The sequence below is a fragment of the Anolis carolinensis genome, chromosome X (genome assembly GCF_035594765.1).
Source record: "Anolis carolinensis isolate JA03-04 chromosome X, rAnoCar3.1.pri, whole genome shotgun sequence".
In the NCBI taxonomy this organism is placed as follows: Eukaryota; Metazoa; Chordata; class Lepidosauria; order Squamata; family Dactyloidae; genus Anolis; species Anolis carolinensis.
In genome coordinates, this window is record NC_085847.1 from 2,339,996 (window position 1) to 2,360,789 (window position 20,794).

A 20,794-nucleotide genomic window follows, 5' to 3' on the forward strand; every position below is an offset into this window, starting at 1 on the left:
TGCTTGACCATGTGTGGAACACAATGATGGACTGGAGAGGCCTTAAATAGCATCTTGTATGCCAGGACTCTTGTAATAAAGATCTTGTTGCCTTCTTACATTTCTTTGAGTTCGGCTGGGCTGGGATGGAGGTCAATTGAATCTCCCTTCTGGTCTAGATCCTCAAATGTAGAAAGAAAGAACAAAGGATGGGTGATCAATGTCTTATTGTTAAAGTCAGAGTGGGACTCCTACAAGGCCTTAAAGAAGTCTTGATATGATCTGTGTTGAAACACTATTACTCTGGGTTGTTGTATGTTTTCCGGGCTGTATGGCCATGTTCTAGAAGTATTCTCTCCTGACATTTCGCCCACATCTATGGCGGGCATCCTCAGAGGTTGTGAGGCATGGAGAAACTCAGCAAGGAAGGTTTATATATATCTGTGGAAAGTCCAGGGTGAGAGAAGAACTCTTGTCAGTTGGAGGCCAGTGTGAATGTTGTAGTAAATCACCTCAATTAGCATTGAATAGCTTCATCGCCTGGCTTCTTGCCCGGTGGCATCCTTTGTTCAGAGTCGTTAGCTGCCCTTGGTTCCCATGTCTGGAACTCCTCTGTTTTCAGAGTTTAACAGCTGAGAAACCAAATTGCTTTGGATGGATACTAGCGGATATTTACCACTAAGGAGAAGGTTGACTCAAGCGAGATTCAACTCTTTTCAAGGTGATTCCTGGTTTTCCCAAATGGTAATGAATTCATTGAATGCCATTTTCCCAAAAGGTGATGGCATCATTTCCCCCAAAAGATGATGATTTCTAACAAGGTCATGCCTTTCCAAAGATTATAATTTTTCCAATTGTGGAGATTTCTATTTTCCCAAAAGGTTAGATCCAACGTCCATCATCATCCTGTGCCACTGCCATTTCCATTTTCTAAAACAATATCATGTCAATGCAATCTGCTGTTTTTTTCTTCTGCAATTTGGTTACGCCTTCCCGAGAGAATCGTGAGACTCCAGTAAAGCCAATGAGCCTGGGACAGATTTGCATGAGGGTCTCTTACCTTATCTTTGGTTGAATTGAAAAAGGAAGAAAAGGCGAAGCTCCCGGACAAGCACTGGAGCATTTCCAAAAGCCAACTCCTTTGAAGAGTTCACCATGGCCCTGACCCTGTTGTTTTTTCTCTTTCTCTATTGCTGCACAGGTAAGGAAGAGAAAGGCTTTTGAAAGCCTTAGAGGCCAACAACAGGAACATCTCTGCTTTGTTGTATAAATGTAATCATTTTGTGATGCAAAGGTAAACAACAGCCATTTAATTTCTTTGCTATTTTTTTGGTCAAAGGGGTCCATTCACAGCGAACAGTGACCCAGCCTGCCTCCAAGTCCGTCTCCACTGGACAAACATTGAAACTTTCCTGTTCGAAGAGTAGTGGAAGCTGGGATAACCGTTTCTGGTGGATTCAACAGAAATCTGGAGGAAAACCCCACTATGTTCAGTGCAGTGACGGCAGTAGCAGGGGAGAAGGGATCCCGGATCGTTTCACAGCATCCGGTTCTGGAAACACAGGCTTTTTAACCATCACGAATGTCCAGGCTGAAGATGAGGCCGATTATTACTGTTATTGTTGGTACAGCACAGACAGCTCGTATCACAGTGATCCACTCTCATGGGGAAGTGAGACCAAAACCTTCCCTCCTGTCTAGAGTTCTGAACCGAGACTCCTTGAAGGGGTTCAATACACTCAGCTTGTGATTCAGAAGCAGGAACCCCTTTGGTGGAGCATTGAATGACGACAACGTTTGATATGCTCCGTTTGGATTTCTGTTTCAAGAACTTGGATGTGACCATCCTGACCAAATCAGAACCGTACGAAGAGTGCACGGCAGTCATTGACTTGGTTGGAACCTGTGTTGAAGTTGTAGGTACAGAGGCCAAACTGTGACCCCAATGAAGCATAGAGAGCAACGGAGTAGAAACTACCAAACAGATAGGAAAAAAACGCATAATATTTAGCTCAATGTAGTTCCTTCTGTTTCTAGTGTTAGATCCACCCAAGTATTGTTTTGCCAACCTGACCATGAGGGAAGTAATGTCCAGTTTGGGTGTTTATGTGTGTGACAGCATATGTGTCTCGCCCTTGCCTTTTTCTGAGGCTGAGAGAGTGTGACTTGTCTTAGATCACCTGAGAGGTTCCCATGGCCAAGCGAGTATTCTCCAGGATCCAAGTCCAATGCTGAAACCAAATCAAATGTGCACATTCAGTTCACAAATGAAAATAGTCATAATTTCTGAACAGAAATAGAAGAGGGCAGTTTGGAAAGCATTACAGTGCCTACCTGTGAAAATAAACATACCTAAATCTGACTACAGTGTTCCCTCATTTATTGCGGGGGTTACGTTCCAGGACCACCCGTGAAAAGTGAAAATCCACGAAGTAGGGATGCTATATTTGTGTTGTTTACAATCTCACTGGCCAGTAGTGTCTCTGTCTGCCGCTGTCTTGTAAGGCAAAAACAAAGCTGCTTCAGCCTCCTTTTCTCTCCCTTTGGCTTCTCTTCCTTCCTTCCTTAGGCTTCTCCTTAGGAAGGATTTATGATTTATACTATTATTTTAGTGTTTATTAAAAAACCGCAAAACAGCAAGTCCGCGAAAAGCGAACCACGAAGTAGTGAGAGAACACTGTACACTGAATTATAGATTTATTTGGCAATGTGTCTCATTGGTACATGCTATACTTGCTTTGGCCTTTAGGAGGAAACCTTGGTCCACCTTCTCAGGATGGGACAAAAGAGAACCTGATGGACAACACAGGAGACCTTCCAAGGGATGTAAAGCAGGAGGACCTCCATGAGACTCAGTTGCTCCTCCAGAATCTTCTAGTTCATTCTTGCATTGAGCTCAAAGACTTCCAAGCCGGTTCCTTTACTATCAAGTTCATGGTCTGAGCTCAAGATCAAAGTTCTTGGTGGCCTACAAAGAGCTGGCTTTGGCCTTTAGAGGGAACCCTTGTTCCACCTTCCCAAGATGAGAGAAAAGAGAACTTGATGGCCAACACAGGAGACCTTCTAGGGGATGTAAAGCAGGAGGACCTCCATGAGACTCAGTTGCTCCTCCAGAATCTTCTAGTTCATTCCTGCATGGTTGCCAAGCCAGTTCCTTTACTATCAAGTTCGTGGTCTGAGATGAAGACCAAAGTTCTTGGTGGCCTACAAAGAGTTTGCTTAGGTCTCAGGACCAGATTCTGGGCAAAGTGAAAGGAGGTTTTTGCAGTGGCCTTCATATTGCCTGTCACTTGTCTTGCTGGTTGGCTTCCCATTGGAACATCTGCTTGTCCACTGTTGGAACAAAAGAGTGGACTAGAGATGTCTTTAGACTTGATGTCTCATGAGAGTGACTTCCTTTTGTTTAAAATGGCCCATGTTGAAGTACCCTGTTGCTTTGAGACTCATCTAAGCCAATTTAGATGCCCCGAGCCATTCTCATCCTGGGCAATGTCCATCTCCATTTTATAAAACAATATCATATCTATGGATTCTGCTGTCCTTGCTGCTGTCATTTGGTTACGGGTTCCTGAGAGAGACATGAGGCTCTCTCAGGAATGGTCTAGGGGCAGATTTGCTTGAGGGTCTCTTTCCTCACTTTGGGTTGAATTGAAAAAGGAAGGAAGGGGGAAGCACCCAGACAATTGTAGGGGTGTTTCAGAAAGCCTAACTCCTTTGGAGAACTCACCATGGCTCAGATCCTGCTGTTCTTGGTGCTTCTCAATTACTATGCTGGTAAGTCAAAGAAGAGTTTGAGATTGTCCATAAAGGGCAACAAGGGAACGGTAGATGAAGCAATTGCACTTCTATTTATTTCTCTCTTTTGTCAAAGGTGTCCACTCTCAAGGAACATTGTCTCAGCCGGCTTCAGTGTCTGGGTCCCTGGGACAGACGGTCACACTCTCCTGCACCAAAAGTGGGGGCAACTGGAACAGCGCTGTGCACTGGATCCAACAGAAATCTGGAGAAGTCCCTCGCTTTGTCCACTGCAACGGCTGCAGTAGCAGGGGACCAGGGATCCCAGATCGGTTCACAGCAACCGGTTCTGGAAACACGGGCTCTTTAACCATCACAAATGTCCAGGCTGAAGATGAGGCTGATTACTACTGTGCGTGTTGGTATCAGACAGGCAGCTCGTATCACGGAGCTCCATTCTCAATGAGGAAGTGAGATCAAAACCGTTGCTTCTCCTCCCAAGAAGAGGAAAGTGAGACATTCCAATGAGCAGTCTGAAGATGTTTCACATGTGTTTGAGAAGATGACACAGTTCTCCACCCACCCCCGTTTATAAATAAATAAATTCCACGGAGCTTAGACTGAATATCTGCCTAGTTCAAGATGTTGTGTTGCCTATCACTTGAGTGTCTTGTTGACGTGCTTCTCATTGGAACATCTGCTTGACCACTGTTGGAACAAAACGTTGGACTAGAGATGTCTTTAGACTTGACATCTCATGGGATTGATCTCCTGTTGTTATAAATGATCCTTAAGATGATGTTGGAGACCAGGGGGAACACTTACTAAACCAGGAAGACATCCTCATCTCATCCTGTTGCTTTGAGACTCATATAAGCCATTACAGATCCTCCAAGCCATTCTCATCCTGAGCAATGGCCATCTCCGTTTTATAAAAAAAATATATAATGTCAACTAGCTTTGCCCGGCCATGCGTTGCTGTGGCTTATGGGAATCCTTTGTTGGCCAGGTGGAATAGCAGTGAATAGCCATGCAGTCTCAAAGCCTGGCCGTTTTCTGGAGTAGCTGGAGCTGTTTGTTGTATGAACGTAGAGGCATGGATGAGGGGTTGTGCTGCCAAGTTTAGTATTTCTGGGTTGTGTAGTTTTGTTGTTTTGTCTTAGGCCGAAATTTCATTACCCTCTTATATATATAGACTAGCTGTGCCCGGCCACGCATTGCTGTGGCTTATGGGAATCCTTTGTTGGCGAGGTGGAATAGCAGTGAATAGCCTTGCAGTCTTAAAGCCTGGCCATTTTCTGGAGTAGCTGGAGCTGTTTGTTGTATGAACGTAGAGGCATGGATGAGGGGTTGTGCCGCCAGGTTTAGTGTTTCTGGGGTGTGTAGTTTTGTTGTTTTGTCCTAGGCCGAAATGTAATTACCCTTTTATATATATAGATGGATTCTGTTGTCTTTGCTGCTGCCATTTGGTTATGCATTTTTGAGAGAGACATGAGGCTCCAGCACAGCCAATGACCCTCAGGCAAATTTGCATGAGGGCCTTCTTCGTGTTTTTGGGTTGAATTGAAAAAGGAAGGAAAAGAGAAGCACCCAGACAATTGTAGGGCTGTTCCAGAAAGCCCAACTGCATTGAAAAGCTCACTATGGCCCTGATCCTGCTGTTCTTGGTGCTTCTCAATTGCTATGCTGGTAAGGCGGTGAAGGATTTTAGATCATCTTTAATGGGCAACAAAGGAATGGTAGATGAACCAATTGTACTTCCATTTGTTCCTCTCTTTTGTCAAAGGTGTCCATTCTCAGGGAATGTTGACTCAACCGGCTTCAGTGTCTGGGTCCCCAGGAGAGATGTTCACACTCTCCTGCACCAAAGGCAGTGGAAACTGGAACAGCGCTGTCTACTGGATTCAACAGAAATCTGGAGAGGCCCCTCGCTTTGTCCATTGCAATGGTTGCAGCAGCAGGGGACCAGGGATCCCGGCTCGGTTCACAGCAACTGGTTCTGGGAATACGGGCACTTTAACCATCACGAATATCCAGGCTGAAGACGAGGCCGATTATTACTGTGTGTGTTGGCACAGCACTGACAGCTCGTATCACAGTGATCCACTCTCATGGGGAAGTGAGACCAAAACCTTCACTTCTCCTCTAGGAAGAGGAAAGTCACTAACTGAATGTTTTAGGTTGAAAATGTAATTGTTTTTGAGAAGAAGCAATGAGTAGATTGAATATCTGCATGTCTCAGGAGCACTATTGGATGTTGAGTAGATCGATGATCAAGGCACCATCTCACCTTTTGGGCCAGTATCTTCTCAGCTGTGAGGTGCCCTTAGGTGGTTCAGAGAGATACAACTGAGAGATTCAGTGGAGAATATTCCACTCCTAATGAAGTGCTGAATGGACCTGGTAGAGACCTCAGGAACTTCTACATTGTCGAATTGATGCTGTTTGACTCCACGTGAATTGCCATGGGTCCATGCTGTAGGATTCTGAGAGTTGTAGGCCTTCTTTGCACAAGAGTGCAGGTGCTTCACTAAAGTACAGTTAATATCATTTCATATCATGGAGCCATGGCAGTGAAAGTTGGGTCACACTAAACGAATTCTACAATTCAGATGGACCCGTAAGGTCATCCAAGGCATCTGTGCTTCCCTTTCCTCCCCAACTAAACCAAACCATGCCTTGATCCTTGTCCCTCATTTCATGATTCTCAGGTTGGCAAATAGCAAGGGTTTTCTGTGATTTTCCACTTTTGCTGGGCCCTGTGCCCCTAACCCCAGTGAATGTGGACTGACTATAGTTCACGATTTGGTTGCTTTGCCTTAATATCTAGTTTATGTGTTGCCTGTTTTCCTGCCTTTGTCCTTTAGGGAGAAACCTTGTTAAACCTTTCCAGGATAATAATTCCCCACATTATTCCTAAGGTCCCCATTTGTTTAAAATAAGGACTTCATTGCACGAGGCAAGCAAACTGGCTTCGAAGCACAATGCTGTACATCAGTCTTCTTCCTTCCCACAATTAAACCATAAAGTGATGTCAGGGGATGGGATTCACAACCTCTCACACTCAACCACAATTCCCCACTTTATTCCTGAGGTCCCCATTTTGTCTAAAATAAGAACTTTATTGCACGAGGCAAGCAAACTGGCTTCGAAGCACGATGCTGTGCATCAGTCTGCTTCCTTCCCACAATTAAACAATAAAGTGATGTCAGGGAATGGGATTCACAACCTCTCACACTCAACCACAATTCCCCTACATTATTCCTGAGGTCCCCATTTTGTCTTTAATGCTATTCAGTGATATTTGCCGTTTTTTGGTTAGCCATTGATAAAACAGAAATTACTATAAACAAATAAAATAATTACAGACTGGCACAGTCATGCTATGATGTTATTTAGAGGTACTCTTGCAAGGAGCGCATTGGGAAATTTGCATAATGGCACAATTGAAGAAAGGTCCCACAAAATTATCTCATGAATTTGGTTGGAGTAGAAAGAAGCAACTTGTCTTTTACTTCTTCCACACCTTTGAGGACTTTCTTGCATGAACACACTATTCCACAGCATGATAGTAGATACACACAGCAAACAACAACAGGAGCACACTTGCAACTGTTATGCTCTTTGGGCATAAAGACTGGAGCACGAACGGCATTAATGTTCATGTTAAGCAGAGCTGATATGATGCCTGCTAGCCCAGGTATGACCTTTTGGGGGAGATGTTGGCACATCATCCTTCATTTGGTAGAACTGGATGATTTCAAAGAGGCTTTGAGGTCCCTGCACCTGTGAAGAACCACGGCAACACTCAGTATACATGGCTACTCTTCTGGCACTTCCTCTTCCTCCAAGTGGGTTTCCATGGCTGGGGTAGCACTCTTCTGCATGTTTATCAGACTACTAAACAAAGCTGGCCTTGACTTTATAACTCAAACTATAATTTAGGGGTGGAAAGAATATTAATAGTTATTATTTATTAGGCACTAGCTTGGGGACCCGGTGGTGCCCGGGTTATTAGTAGAGGGCATTGAGTTGTTTTGGGATGTGAGGAAATATCACTTAAGTTTGGCCCAGATCCGTCGTTGGCTGAGTCCAGTGTTGTCTGAATAAGGGTGAACTACAACTTCCAGATTCCCAGGACAATCACCCCCAAAGCAGGCCTGTATGCACAATCGGCCATGTTGGGTCTGTGTGCCAAGTTTGTTCCAGATCCGAAATCGGCTGGGTTCAGGGCTATTTGGATAAGGGTGAACTACAACTCCCAGAGGCAAAGGGCAATCGCCTCGAAACCCTGCCTATATGTACAGTTGAACATGATGGGGCTGTGTGCCAAGTTTGGTCCAGATCCGAAGTCAGCTGGGTTCAGTGCTGTTTTTTTTAAGGGTGAACTACAGTTCCCAGAGCAAGTAGTGAGTTAAGCTACTTGGTCCATCCTCCCCCAATCTTCCCCAGGATGAAAAGGGGTTCATGGCGGCTCTGTGTGGAAAGTTAGGTCCAGTTCCGTCACTGGTGGGCATCGCAGTCGCCTGTGGGAGTCGTAGCGATTGAAAGTACTACAAATCCCATCACCCACGGTCCATTGTCCCACAAATGGCACCAGGGCGTAAAGTGCATCATGGGGATTAAGTGTAATAATAATAATAATAATAATAATAATAATAATAATAATAATAATACTTTATTTATATACCGCCCTATCTCCCGGATGGGACTCAGGGCGGTTTCCAGTCATAAAGACAACACATACATTACATAACAACGTAATAACACATTATTAAACAAAGTAAAATAATACAATTATAACAATAAATAACACTTACATGACCAGATCAAGGGGACGGGAACCATAAAGTGTGCGAAGTTTGGTCCAGATCCGTCATTCTTGGTGGTCACAGTGGCCTGTGATAGTGGCGGCCAATCAGAAAGCTGCCACATACACACATACACACATACATACATATACCGCCCGCCACATACAAACTTTGACTTTTATTATATATATATAGATGTACAAAACAATCGGAAGAGTCGGAAATTTTTCTCTCTGTGAAATAGTTCCTCTGCAGTAATTTGGGACATTTGAATATGAGGACAATTATGCAAGAACAAAATAGTCAAGGATTTCTTGTGTCCTATTGCCAGGGCCAACAGATGCTATGGCTCCAGTGCCAGACCTTGAGAACATCCTCTTCAACAAGAGGATGCCGATGATCGTGCCATCACTGCTCAAGCAGGGAGCTTTGAAAGGGTTGAACAGAAGCTCTCTGAAGCTTTAGGTGATCTTACTGCCCATTACAGGGAACACATTAACTTTGTGGTTTTTCTATAAATAATAACTGTATTCTCAATTTTCTTCTGACACGATAAATAAATAAACAAGAAGCAAGCTCTGGCGACATTCTGTGCTGAACACATAGACCTCAAGAAACAATTACCACGCATGCATTAGGTATTGCACCTGCAATTGTCGTTGTTTGCGTAACTTTGGAGTTCTATAAAATACTGTTTCTTGGAATAAAGGAGAACCTATCTACCAGCACTTTACTCACATGGGGAGCAACATGCTTGAGTAGAACAGCTCTCCTGTTTGCATAGAAGCTCCCTGTGCTTCTAAGTTGGTGTGGAATTAGGTCCAAGAGTGTCGATTCCAACCCAATAATAAAGGCTGAACGAGGCACACTTGAGTTTTGCTTAACCAATGAGAAGAAAGCATTTTTGCATGAAAGCTCTGGATGTTTTTAAAAGCTAAGGAAGGAGGACGGAGCAGCCAAAGTTTCCTCTGATTTGGGAAAGCAAATTGCTTTCGTGTTTTGGAACCATGGGTTGGATTTTGCTACCTTTCCTGATCCTCACTTACTGCTCAGGTAAAACAAAAACAAATCCAACCTGAAATAACACAACAATGCTGGCCTCTCATCTTTTTTCATACCTCTCCCTCTGCCCTCACCACTTTTCATTATAGTTAATAATTCAACAATGGATCTTTCCTCCTCTTTCAGAAGTCCTTTGCCAGTACACTCTGACTCAGCCAGCATCCCTGTCAGCAGCTCTCAACGACAATGTTCAGATCTCCTGTAATCTTAGCAGTGGATACATATTTGGCGACTTCAACTGGTATCAGCAGAAAGAAAGGAAAAATCCAGTTTGGCTCTTGAGCTACAACGTAAGCTCTAGTGAGACAAAGTATGGTCCAGGGGCTTCTGGCCACTTCTCTGCCTCTATAAATCCATCTAAAAAGGTTGCTACCTTAAGCATTTCCAACGTGCGGGCACAGGATGAAGCTGACTACTACTGTTCCGCTGGGAGACACAGTTCTAATAGCAGATGGGGAAGCTACCCTCAAACCTTCTTCACTTCTGCTTCACTTCTTTTCAATCGGTGACCTATATCTTAGCATCCCAGTGACATGTAGAATGAGTTGGTGATCCGTTCATGCCGTACACCGTGATAGGTTTGCCTTAGGGTTGGCATAGATCGGAAACGACTTGCAGACACACAGCGGGCATTTCCATACATATTGTTGGCATAGCAAATGGCACCCGCTGAAATTCCCCCATGGTGCTTATTTATTCATTTAAAGTATTTATATTCCACCCTTCTCACTCAGGGTGGATTACAGAACACATATACGGCAAACATTCAATGCCATTATACACAGGATGGACAAAAGTACAGATAGAGGTATATAGGCATTTCCCATCTTTGGCGTCCTGGAGGTTGGCATGTAGAAGCCCTCACACACATCCCAGGGCCTGGCTTTAGAACAGGTTAACCACCAGCTGCAATAAATCTTGCCAGTCGAAAGGCTGGCAGTTCAAAGCCCGGGTCGGGGTGTGTGCCTGACCTTCAGCCCAGCTCACTGCCCACCTAGCAGATCAAAAACAGCTGTGAGTAGATAAATAGGTACCACTTAAGCGGGGAGGTATTTTAATGGTGCCATAAGGAAATACCAGAAAATGTCGGCGATCAAAAAAGGAGGAAGTCTGTGAACAGGGCTCTTTGACATGGAAGATGGAGGATGTGCTCGATTCCGACCCTGGGGATGTGCTGTCGCTCCATCCTCCATGTCGTAGAGTCCTGGTCACAGATTTCCTCCATTTTTGATCGCCAGCATTTTCTAGTATTTCCTTATTAAAATACCTCCCCACTTAAGTGGTACCTATTTATCTACTCACAGCTTTTTTCGATCTGCTAGATGGGCAGTGAGGTGGGCTGAAGGTCGGGCACTCACCCCGACCCGGGTTTTGAACTGCCAACCTTTCGACTGGCAAGATTTATTGCAGCTGGTGGTTAACCTGTTGTACTAAAGCCCGGCCCTGGGATGCGTGTGAGAGCATCTACACCGCCAAGGAGAGATTCCTGTGGCCACAGGACCATGGGTTACGTTGAGGTATGCACCAAGAGAGTGGCAGCTTATCCATTTCTGAGTGTGTCCTTTCTTGAAGTCTTCTCTTTCGTGAAGTTATCTGACCTTCCTCAAAAATCATGAAGTTACAACTGCATTATTTCTATTGAGTCCCTTCCAAGCTGTGGCTTTATTCAGTGCACAACTAAGAGATCCCTGCACTGCAGATTTAACTATGGGTCTATGCAATGGAATCCTGAGAGTTGCAATTTTACAGTGTTTAGCCTTCTTTGCCAAAAAGCGCCAGTGTCTCACCAAACTACAACTCCTGGAATTCCATTGCATTCAGTCATGGCAGTACATGTTGTGTCAAACCGCATTAATTTTGCAGTATAGATGAACCTTTCACTGACTTGTACTCCCTGTCTTTCATTTCAGGTCTCGCAGTCCACCACTCTGTAGGAATAAAGCAAAAGGGTATGGTCTCAGGAGTATATGCTGAGACATGTTCCTATGGTCTTATTTGTTCATAATAAAATTGAATGCCATGTATTCCTTTTGAATAAATAGTAACTTCATGCAAAGTTCTCCTCTATCAATTGCTCCTCATCAGAGGAGGAGGGGACCCATTGCTAGATGACAAAATGAATACATTTGCATGCGAAGCTCTTCTTCAGTTCCTGGAAGATTTAAGAAAAGGGGAGGAACATCCAAACTCATCAGATAGTTACCTTCTTCTTTCAGAAAGCCCAAGTCCTTTAAGGATCCCAACATGGCCCAGGCTCTCTGTTTGCTTGTGCTTCTTGGTTGCATCTCAGGTAAGGATGTAGGCAACGTTATCCTGGAAAGAGAAGTCTCTTGTGTTGTTTGGTATGAGAAAATGGCGCACTCATTTTGACTTCTTTTATCTTCTCCTGGTCAAGTTGTCACTTCACAGCCCACCTTGACTCAACCCACCTCTGCGTCCGAGGCCCTGGGTCAAACCATGAAACTCTCCTGCTCCATCAGCAGTAATCCAAGCAATGTTTACTGGCTCCAACAAACATCTGGACGAGCCCCTCGCTTTATACATTGTGATGGCTGCAACAGAGGACCAGGGATCTCGGATCGATTCACAGGCACCCGCTCGGGGAACATGGGCTATTTGACCATCACCAACCTTCAGGCTGAAGATGAGGCCGTGTATTACTGTTACATGTGGTACGGCAGTGGTAGCATGTTCCACAGTGTGGAAAGCCTATGAGGAAGTGAGACAAAAACCTTCACTCTTCTGTCCCCAGAGCTCTTGAGATTCACTGCAGCAGAGCTGAGTTAGAGCAAAGGAAAGGCCTTCCTTTATTACTGTTGTGAAGGTGTCCTATCACAACTAGGGCTAAATTTCAGCATGTTCAGAAGATACAGTTGATGAGCTCCTTAGGTACGATGCTCTGTGGAGAAAGAGAATCCTATAGAAGGCATGGTGAAATGTCAATGGGAGTGACAAACAGCAAAATAGAAGGGCACAATGAACACCAAATCCAGATGGATGTGTGTGTGGATGAATACATGGGTCCATGGATGAGTGGATGGATGGACAAATAGATGGATGGATGGACTTATGTGTGGATGCATAGACGGATGGATGGATAGATTGATGCAGGCTTGGTTGGATGGGTGGATGCATGCATGGATAGATGAATGTGTTGATGGATGCATCTCATGGATAGATATCTGCGTGGCTAAACAGATGGATGGATGGACGTATGTGTGGATGCATAGACGGATGGATGGATAGATTGATTCAGCCTTGGATGGGTGGATGCGTGCATGGATAAATGAATGTGTTGATGCATGCATCTCATGGATAGATATCTGCATGGACAAACAGATGGATGGATGGACATATGTATGGACGTATGCATGGATGGATGTGTGTGTGCATATGTAGAGGGATGGATGGATAGATTGATGCAGGCTTGGTTGGATGGGCGGATGCATGCATGGATAGATGAACGTGTTGATGGATGCATCTCATGGATAAATATCTGCATGGACAAACGGATGGATGGACGTATGCATGGATGGATGTGTGTGTGCATGTGTAGAGGGATGGGTGGATAGATCGATGCAGGCTTGGTTGGATGGGCGGATGCATGCATGGATAGATGAATGTGTTGATGGATGCATCTCATGGATAGATATCTGCATGGACAAACAGATGGATGGATGGATGTGTGTGGATTGATGTGTGTGTGGATACATAAAGGGATGGATGGATAGATCGATGCCAGCTTGGTTGAATGGGTGGATGCGTGCATGGATAGATGAATGTGTTGATGGATGCATTTCATGGTTAGATATCTGCATGGACAAACAGATGGATGGATGGATGGATGGATGGATGCGTGGATCGATGGATGCGTGGATCGATGTGTGTGTACATGTGTAGAGGGATGGATGGATAGATTGATTCAGGCTTGGTTGGATGGACGGATGCATGCATGGATAGATGAACGTGTTGATGGATGCATCTCATGGATAGATATCTGCATGGACAAATGGATGGATGGATGGATGGATGGATGTGTGGATCGATGTGTGTGTACATGTGTAGAAGGATGGATGGATAGATCATGGATGGATAGATTGATGCAGGCTTTGTTGGATGGGTGGATGCATGCATGGATAGATGAATGTGTTGATGGATGCATCTCATGGATAGATATCTGCCATCATTTTTGTCCGAAGCTCGGTGTGGTCCATGACTTCAAAGAAATTAAGAACCAACGTTTTATGGCCATAGAGGTTCATAGAAATAGTTCCAAAGCCTTGAGAACTGGTTTGCAAAACTGGACCATCCTTACATTTCCACACTTACCTTTACGCAGTGCTTTGGACCTGCAGAATGACGCCTTTTTGAACACTTCCCCATTTCATTTTCCTAAGTGGGAGGAGCGTTGTAGAGTTTGCCCGGTGTTGTGAAAGCAAATGATTTGAATGTGAGGGTCACCGGTGAATATAAAAAGGGACCACCGTTGGATGGGTGAGATCGGAAGCAGAACCCGTTTTCCTTTCCACGTAAATCTCTTCAGGTTTATCCAAGATGGTGTGGATCTCACTCCTGGTAGCCTTCCTCACTTATCACCTAGGTACGACCAAGAGAGGAATCTTCGAGTCACGTCTTTTCACCAAATACTACCGGCGTTTCATTGTGTTATGCTTTCTTTTCTTTGTAGGCTCCTCGGCTGGCTATGTCCTCACCCAACCATCGTTTGTATCAATCCGACTACAGCAAAATGGTCAAATCACTTGTTCGGGGAATAGCATTGGAGGCAAGAATGTGCACTGGTACCAACAGAAACCTGGCAAGGCCCCTGTTCTTATTATATACAATGATAGCAATCGGCCCTTGGGGATCTCGGAACGATTCTCTGGCACCAACTCTGGCAACACAGCCACCCTAAGCATCTCCCGGGCCCAAGCAGAAGACGAGGCAGATTATTACTGCCAAGTTTGGGACAGCAGCACAGCTCACGGTGTTTCAGGCAGAGGGGGAAGTGAGACCAAAACCTTCTGCTGTAAAATGAGTATAGTGTGTGTATATGTATCACACACCACCAATATCATGGCATGTCATAGTGTCCTGCGATGAACTCGACTAAGCACTACAGGTAGTATCCAAGTTATGAACAAGACAGGTTTTGTTTGTATATAAGTCAGAACAGGTACATTTTAAAGTGTAACTCTGGGATATATAGATATAGATATAGATAGATATATATTTACTACATTTATATCCCGCTCTTCTCGCCCCAAAGGGGGACTCAGAATGGCTTGCAATAATAATAATAATAATAATAATAATAATAATAATAATAATAATAATAATAATAGGCAGAATATGTAAAGCAAAGTGAAGAACCTGCTTTGATTGGAGTCAAAATCAGAAACTCCTCAAAGCACAGCAGACAAAAGACCAGTACAAGAAAACCGCACTACAAACTAGAGCTGACAGCTGGCACAACAAAACATTGCATAGAAAGTTCCTTGAAAAAAATTGAAGGACAGTTCTCAGTCTGATAATGAGGCTCAGCAAACTAACGAGAAGGCTGACCTTGACGAATCTGGTTCCTTAGATCGAGCTGACCGTTTGGAATTCAGGGTTCGGAGGAGTGTGAGAATTGCAAACAAGAGGGAGGTTAGAGGCCAGAGAAATGCTTTCATGCTTTTCAATGTGTTTGAAGACAAACCTTTGTCAAAGCAACTTTCGTTCAACCAAGAAGCAAGCTCTCGCTTTCCTGGATTATCTTGCAGCTTTTGTGTTCATGTTCTTGGGACTTTGCCATGCTCTATTGGGACTTTGTTTATTCCTTGTGATTTCTTGAATTATTCTCCAAGGCTTTATTTTGTAACAATCTTTTGAAACTTTACTTTTGCTTTTAAAGAACTTTTTATCTTCTATTTTCTAATAAACTAAAAAGACTTCAACCTGTGTGCAGTTTGGTGTATACAGCAAGGTGAAGCGAACCTGAGGTGCGACAGCTAGAATGTTGTGTCATACACCAAAAGACTAGTGTGTCTCGTTTTTAAGTATCGCATGAGTAACACCGACCAATCAGATTGGAACGGGGGTGGAGCACCCACGTTGCACATCTTCAGTGAAGACTTATATAAAGTTGCAGTGACCTCAGTCATTGCGCAGTTGCTTCCTCAACTGGACAGGATTCCAAATCGCTTTGCCATGTTCCCGTTTTTCCTTCTAAATCTTTTAGCTTTGTGGTGCACAGGTAGGAGGAGCAGACACACCGGTCAACACCAGCAAAGCTACACAGGGTATCATCAAATGTGACCATTTCTTTTCTTGCTTCCTCCCCAGGCACCGATTCTCAGCCTGTGCTGTCTCAACCCCCGCTGGCCTCCGTGTCACTAGAGTCCACTGTCAAACTCTCCTGTGCATGGAGCAGTGGGTTCCTTGTCACCGGATACCATATGTCTTGGTACCAGCAGAAGCCTGGACGTTCTCCGCGGTTCCTTTAACGGTATCACTCAGATAGCAACAAGGGTCAAGGCGCTAGTGTTCCTTCTCGTTTCTCTGGATCCAAAGACCCGTCGAGCAACACCGGCTATCTAACCATCACAGGAGTCCTGACAGAAGACGAGGCTGATTATTACTGTGGAACGTTCCATTCCAATAGTGGTACTTGCCACAGTGATGTGCTCTGAAGGGGAAGTGATACAACAACCTGTACTGCTTTTTCTCAAGGGAATCTGAACCGACTCCGAGTTGCTCAACAAGAGGTGGACACCTGCGTAGAAGATAGAAGAATGTTTACTACAAATCCCGCCATTTGGGGGAGTCCTTGGTCTATTCTAGAGAGTCTTACAACCTAGTCAACCTGAAAAAGAAGCAGTGGCATATGTTGTGTGCCTTCAAGTTGTGTCTGACATATGACAACCCTAAGGCAAATCTATCACCAGGCTTTCTTCAGGAGGTGGTTCTCAACCTGGGATCTCCAGATGTTTTTGACCTTCAACTCCCAGAAATCCTAACAGCTGGTAAACTGGCTGGGGTTTCTGGGAGTTGTAGGCCAAAAACATCTGCAAACCCCAGGTTGAGAACCACTGCTTTAATGATCAAGAGACTAGAACTTGCTCGTGGTCACTTGGTGGATTTCCATGATCCTTGGTCTCCAGGGCTGTAGTCCTATATTCAAAACCGCTGCAACCATTCTGGCTCTCGAGCCGTTCTGTCCAACATCATTTCATGTTTTGAAAATGAAGACGCATGAAGATTTCTAAAGAAGGTTGAATGGGCCCCACCCTCATTTCCCTATCGCTGCATTTCAGTGCATTGATTTTCTCTAGGGATGTCATTCTTCACTAATTTTCTTCTCAAAGCAAGCAACAAGTAATTTTAGACTTTGTCTTCTTGCCGCAAGCACATCTTTGAAAAGAACACACTTAAGATTATTCACTATTTGGGGCTTATTCAGCACCGCATTCACGTTTCTTTTTGGCCCAAGGAACCTGCGTTGTCAGCGCTGAAAATAATATTTCCAGCTAAATCTGAACTGTGGAGAGACTTCAAAAATATTAGTTCTTAACAAGTTTCTCACGATGAGGAAAAAATGGCAAAATCATCATCATTCTGAATAAAAATTAAATAAATTAAATACAATTGTTCATTCTTACTAGGACAACCAAACATATGAATATGTGACTTCCTAGCAAAGGATCAAGAGAGCTTCCAGAATATGTACTTGAAAGCATTCACTCCAATCATTCACTATGCTGAATCCATATACTTACTTAATATAAATAATCAACACCAATCTTTTTCAAATATGCCCAGATCAAGAGGTTCATTGTGGATCTGAAGATACTTCCCAGTGCCTACACTGTAGGGAGCTCAATGGACAGAATGGCAACTATGGGTATATTCCTCAATGGAAGTGATTGTCCATTTTTGGGCTCCCTTCTTCATTGAGTTCAAAATCATAGACTTACGCCTTCACTGTACAATGGGCCATACATTCAGTTGATGGAGATATAAGAATCGTCAAACTTGGGGTCACGTCCCATTGCAATGCTTTGTTGTTGTGTGCCTTCAAACCAGCTCCTAAGAAGAAATCGCTTAGACCGGTGGTTCTCAAACTGTGCTCCATGGAGTTCTTAGGGCTTTGTGAAGAACTTCTCCTCCTCCTTCCTCCTCTTCCTCCAAGTTCATTGAAGGTTGGCTGGTTGCTCCCCTACCACTGAAGTGTCGGAAGTGACAGTGTGTTCTACATTGTAAAATAATACAATTTGACACCACTTTTACTGCCCTGACTCAATGCTATGCGCACTATTCTCATGAGCATAATCAGTAACGTGTTGGTTTGACTTCTGGAACTAAAGCCATGTCTGCTCTGGCCCTTGGAGTCATGTCATCTTGGATCTCTGCTTTTTATCCTACCTCACCATATTCTTTTATCGGCCCTAGGTATTTTTCAAGTGTAGGCGAACAGAATTTTGGCGCCCCCCCGAAAGCAATCACTGAAAAATAAAAGTGTCGGATCAGCGAAAATGTTTGATAATAAGGAGGGATTAAGGAAAAGCCTATTAAACATCAAATTACATTAAGATTTTACAAATTAAGCACGAAAACATCATGTTTTACAACAAATCAACAGAAAAAGCAGTTCAATACCTTGCGGAGGCAGGAGTTGCCTCAATGGCGCCCCCAACAAGATGGTTCCACATGCAACTGCCTAGTTAGCCTGGTGGTTGAACCGCCTCTGCTTGTATGATCACCAGGACCAATCAGATTAGAGCATGGAGGTGGAGCAAAAGATGTCTCTATATGAAGAGCAGGACCTGCAGGGATCCGATGGTTGTGGCGTTCTTCCCTTCCCTTGGTAGGACCACCTATCCTATTTTGACCATGTTCTGGTCTCCTATCATCAGTCTGCTAATGCTGTGGAGTGCAGGTGAGAAGAAGTCCGATACACATGGAAATGCTGTTGATGAGAGTTCGGCTCCTGTGAGGACTGAATGTGATGATGTCTCCACTCTTTTTCTCCCTCAGGAGCGAATGCTCAGCGTGTCCTGTCTCAGCCTGCGTCGGCCTCTGTATCATTGGGCGGCACCGTGAAAGTCTCTTGTGCCTTGGACAGGGGTGCCAGTATCAACGACTACATAGTCTCCTGGTACCAACGGAAGTCAGGGAGCAGCCCAAGGTATCTCCTCCAATATAAATCACACACTGAGAAGGACCATGGGTCCGGGGTCCCTCCTCGCTTCTCTGCCTCCAAAGACTTATCCAGCAACACTGGCTATTTAAGCATTGCGGGAGCCCTAGCAGAAGACGAGGCAGACTATTACTGTGTCATTTGGCGCACCTATCTCACAGTGTCTCAGGCAAATAGGGAAGTCAGACAATAACTCACTTCTCATCTTGAGAGAGAGTCTAAACCCTTTTGTGTCTGACTTGAATGTAGCAAAAAAAGGAAAATTATATTATATAATATAATATAAGGTAAGTTATTAACACACACTTTTATTATAATGTGGTCCCTGTAAAGGGCTATGAACGTCTAAGGTTCTTTCAGGCAGGGGGAATCTTTTTATCCCACCGCTGCCACCACTTTGTAAGGAAGCTAATAACGGCTGCCACCACTTTGTAAAGATACAACCACCAAAGACTCAGAGAGGAGACCTTTTACTTTTTTTCTTTCTTCTTCTTATTCACTGTAGATGGTAGCGTAACTTAGTTTATAATATATGCGACAGAGGCTTAGCTGTTGGAAGAACAATAACAAGTTTATTCAGGCACAGAGCTTAATGGTTACAATATTGTTTCTCACTTAGAGGTATTTTTATTAACAGTTACAATGCTAGAATAAGATGAGTCAAACACCCTAAAGTGTCACTTATTTTACTTAAAGTAGTTAGAACTTCTTTCTCTGCTACTTTTAAACCGCAGTCACCCCTGTGATATACGATCACAGATTCTCTGTTCCTTACCAGGACACAGACTACATTAAATAAGTCACCAAACTTATTTTATACTGACTCAAAATGAACAATTGAGTCCCCTTGATCCCCTCAACCTAGGACCAATCTTCCCTGTGCCTCATCAGAACACAGACTGACTCTCTTTTTTTAAACTCTGCATTTGTTCAACAAAACGGCAGTTGGCTCCGCCTACTTCTCCATGGTAACCAGCCTCTGAGTGCTGAGATGTAATAACTGTAATACTTACCCTTTTAAAACACAAACACACAATTAAACGTAACATCTGTAAACCAAAAATTCGTACTTCATTACAGTCCCTTATATGTTACGATTATAACATCAACTTGTATCTAACACACTATATTGGTGAGTAACTGATTCTTTAAACCACCTCGGGTCTGAACTGGGTTTAAGCTAACACGGTTATGGACCGTCAAACCCGTTCCTGTCGTTGTCTAAATAATAGTCTCAAACTTTGTTATGGTATCTATTGAAACAAAATACAATCATATATATATAATATCCAGATTGATTTACTCAACCATCAATCTGTGTATATTACAACATAATTGTAAAGAGTAATTATTACATTACATCAGGTTTTAAATCCGGCTTAAGCTCATTCAGTCTCTAGTCTTAAATCCGGTTAGGTAATATATTTATTTATTTATTTACAGTATTTATATTCCGCCCTTCTCACCCCGAAGGGGACTCAGGGCGGATCACATTGCACACATAAAGGCAAACATTTAATGCTTTAACATAGAACAGAGACAGAGACAAACGCAGGCTCCGAGCTGGCCTCGAACTCATGACCTCTTTGTTAGAGTGATTTCTTGCAGCAAAGTCATTGCTAAGGTGGTTATTATTATTATTATTATTATTATTATTATTATTATTATTATTATTATTATTTGGAGCTCCCTGTGGTGCAGTGGGTTAAACCCTTGTGCTGGCAGGACTGATGACATGAAGGTTGGGTTGCTGACCTGCAGGTTGCCAGTTCGAATCCAACCCGAGGAGAGCGCGGATGAGCTCCCTCTCTCAGCTCCAGCTCCATGTGGGGACATGAGAGAAGCCTCCCACAAGGACGGTAAAAACATCAAAACATCTGGGCGTTCCCTGGGCAACGTCCTTGCAGACAGTCAATTCTCTCACTCCAGAAGCAACTTACAGTTTCTCAAGTCACTCCTAACACAATAATAATAATAATAATAATAATAATAATAATAATAATAATAATAATCTGAAAATACATCA

General features: G+C 43.7%; 2 protein-coding genes and 2 gene segments (V, D, J or C); all 4 read left to right on the plus strand.

Annotated features, from left to right (window-relative positions):
* The window catches only part of LOC100560921 (immunoglobulin lambda-1 light chain), a 111,122-nt gene that overhangs the window by 48,455 nt on the left and 41,873 nt on the right, over nucleotides 1-20,794 (plus strand). The window contains exons 1-2 of one of the 12 annotated variants that reach the window (XM_062958652.1): nucleotides 1,046-1,180; nucleotides 1,319-1,622. The exons of the other annotated variants lie outside the window; for them this stretch is intronic. Of the exons in view, the coding sequence (XP_062814722.1) occupies nucleotides 1,135-1,180; nucleotides 1,319-1,622 (350 nt within the window). The 5' untranslated portion in view covers nucleotides 1,046-1,134. Of the gene's footprint in view, nucleotides 1-1,045; nucleotides 1,181-1,318; nucleotides 1,623-20,794 lie in introns of those variants that run through there. 12 annotated transcript variants of the gene reach the window in all.
* The window catches only part of LOC103282953 (immunoglobulin lambda-1 light chain-like), a 97,149-nt gene that overhangs the window by 39,961 nt on the left and 36,394 nt on the right, over nucleotides 1-20,794 (plus strand). The window contains exons 1-2 of one of the 5 annotated variants that reach the window (XM_062958646.1): nucleotides 5,258-5,403; nucleotides 5,501-5,804. The exons of 3 other annotated variants lie outside the window; for them this stretch is intronic. In XM_062958646.1, coding sequence (XP_062814716.1) covers nucleotides 5,358-5,403; nucleotides 5,501-5,804 — 350 coding nt within the window. In that variant the 5' untranslated portion in view covers nucleotides 5,258-5,357. Of the gene's footprint in view, nucleotides 1-5,257; nucleotides 5,404-5,500; nucleotides 5,805-11,726; nucleotides 11,878-11,982; nucleotides 12,278-20,794 lie in introns of those variants that run through there. One more of the 5 variants, XM_062958648.1, reaches the window with a different exon arrangement.
* LOC134292913 (immunoglobulin lambda variable 5-52-like) lies at nucleotides 9,455-10,114 on the plus strand. The segment is given in 2 exon segments: nucleotides 9,455-9,578; nucleotides 9,714-10,114. Coding segments are annotated over 2 exon segments (429 nt in total).
* Nucleotides 17,339-19,154, plus strand: LOC134292911 (immunoglobulin lambda variable 5-39-like). The segment is given in 2 exon segments: nucleotides 17,339-18,507; nucleotides 18,606-19,154. Coding segments are annotated over 2 exon segments (540 nt in total).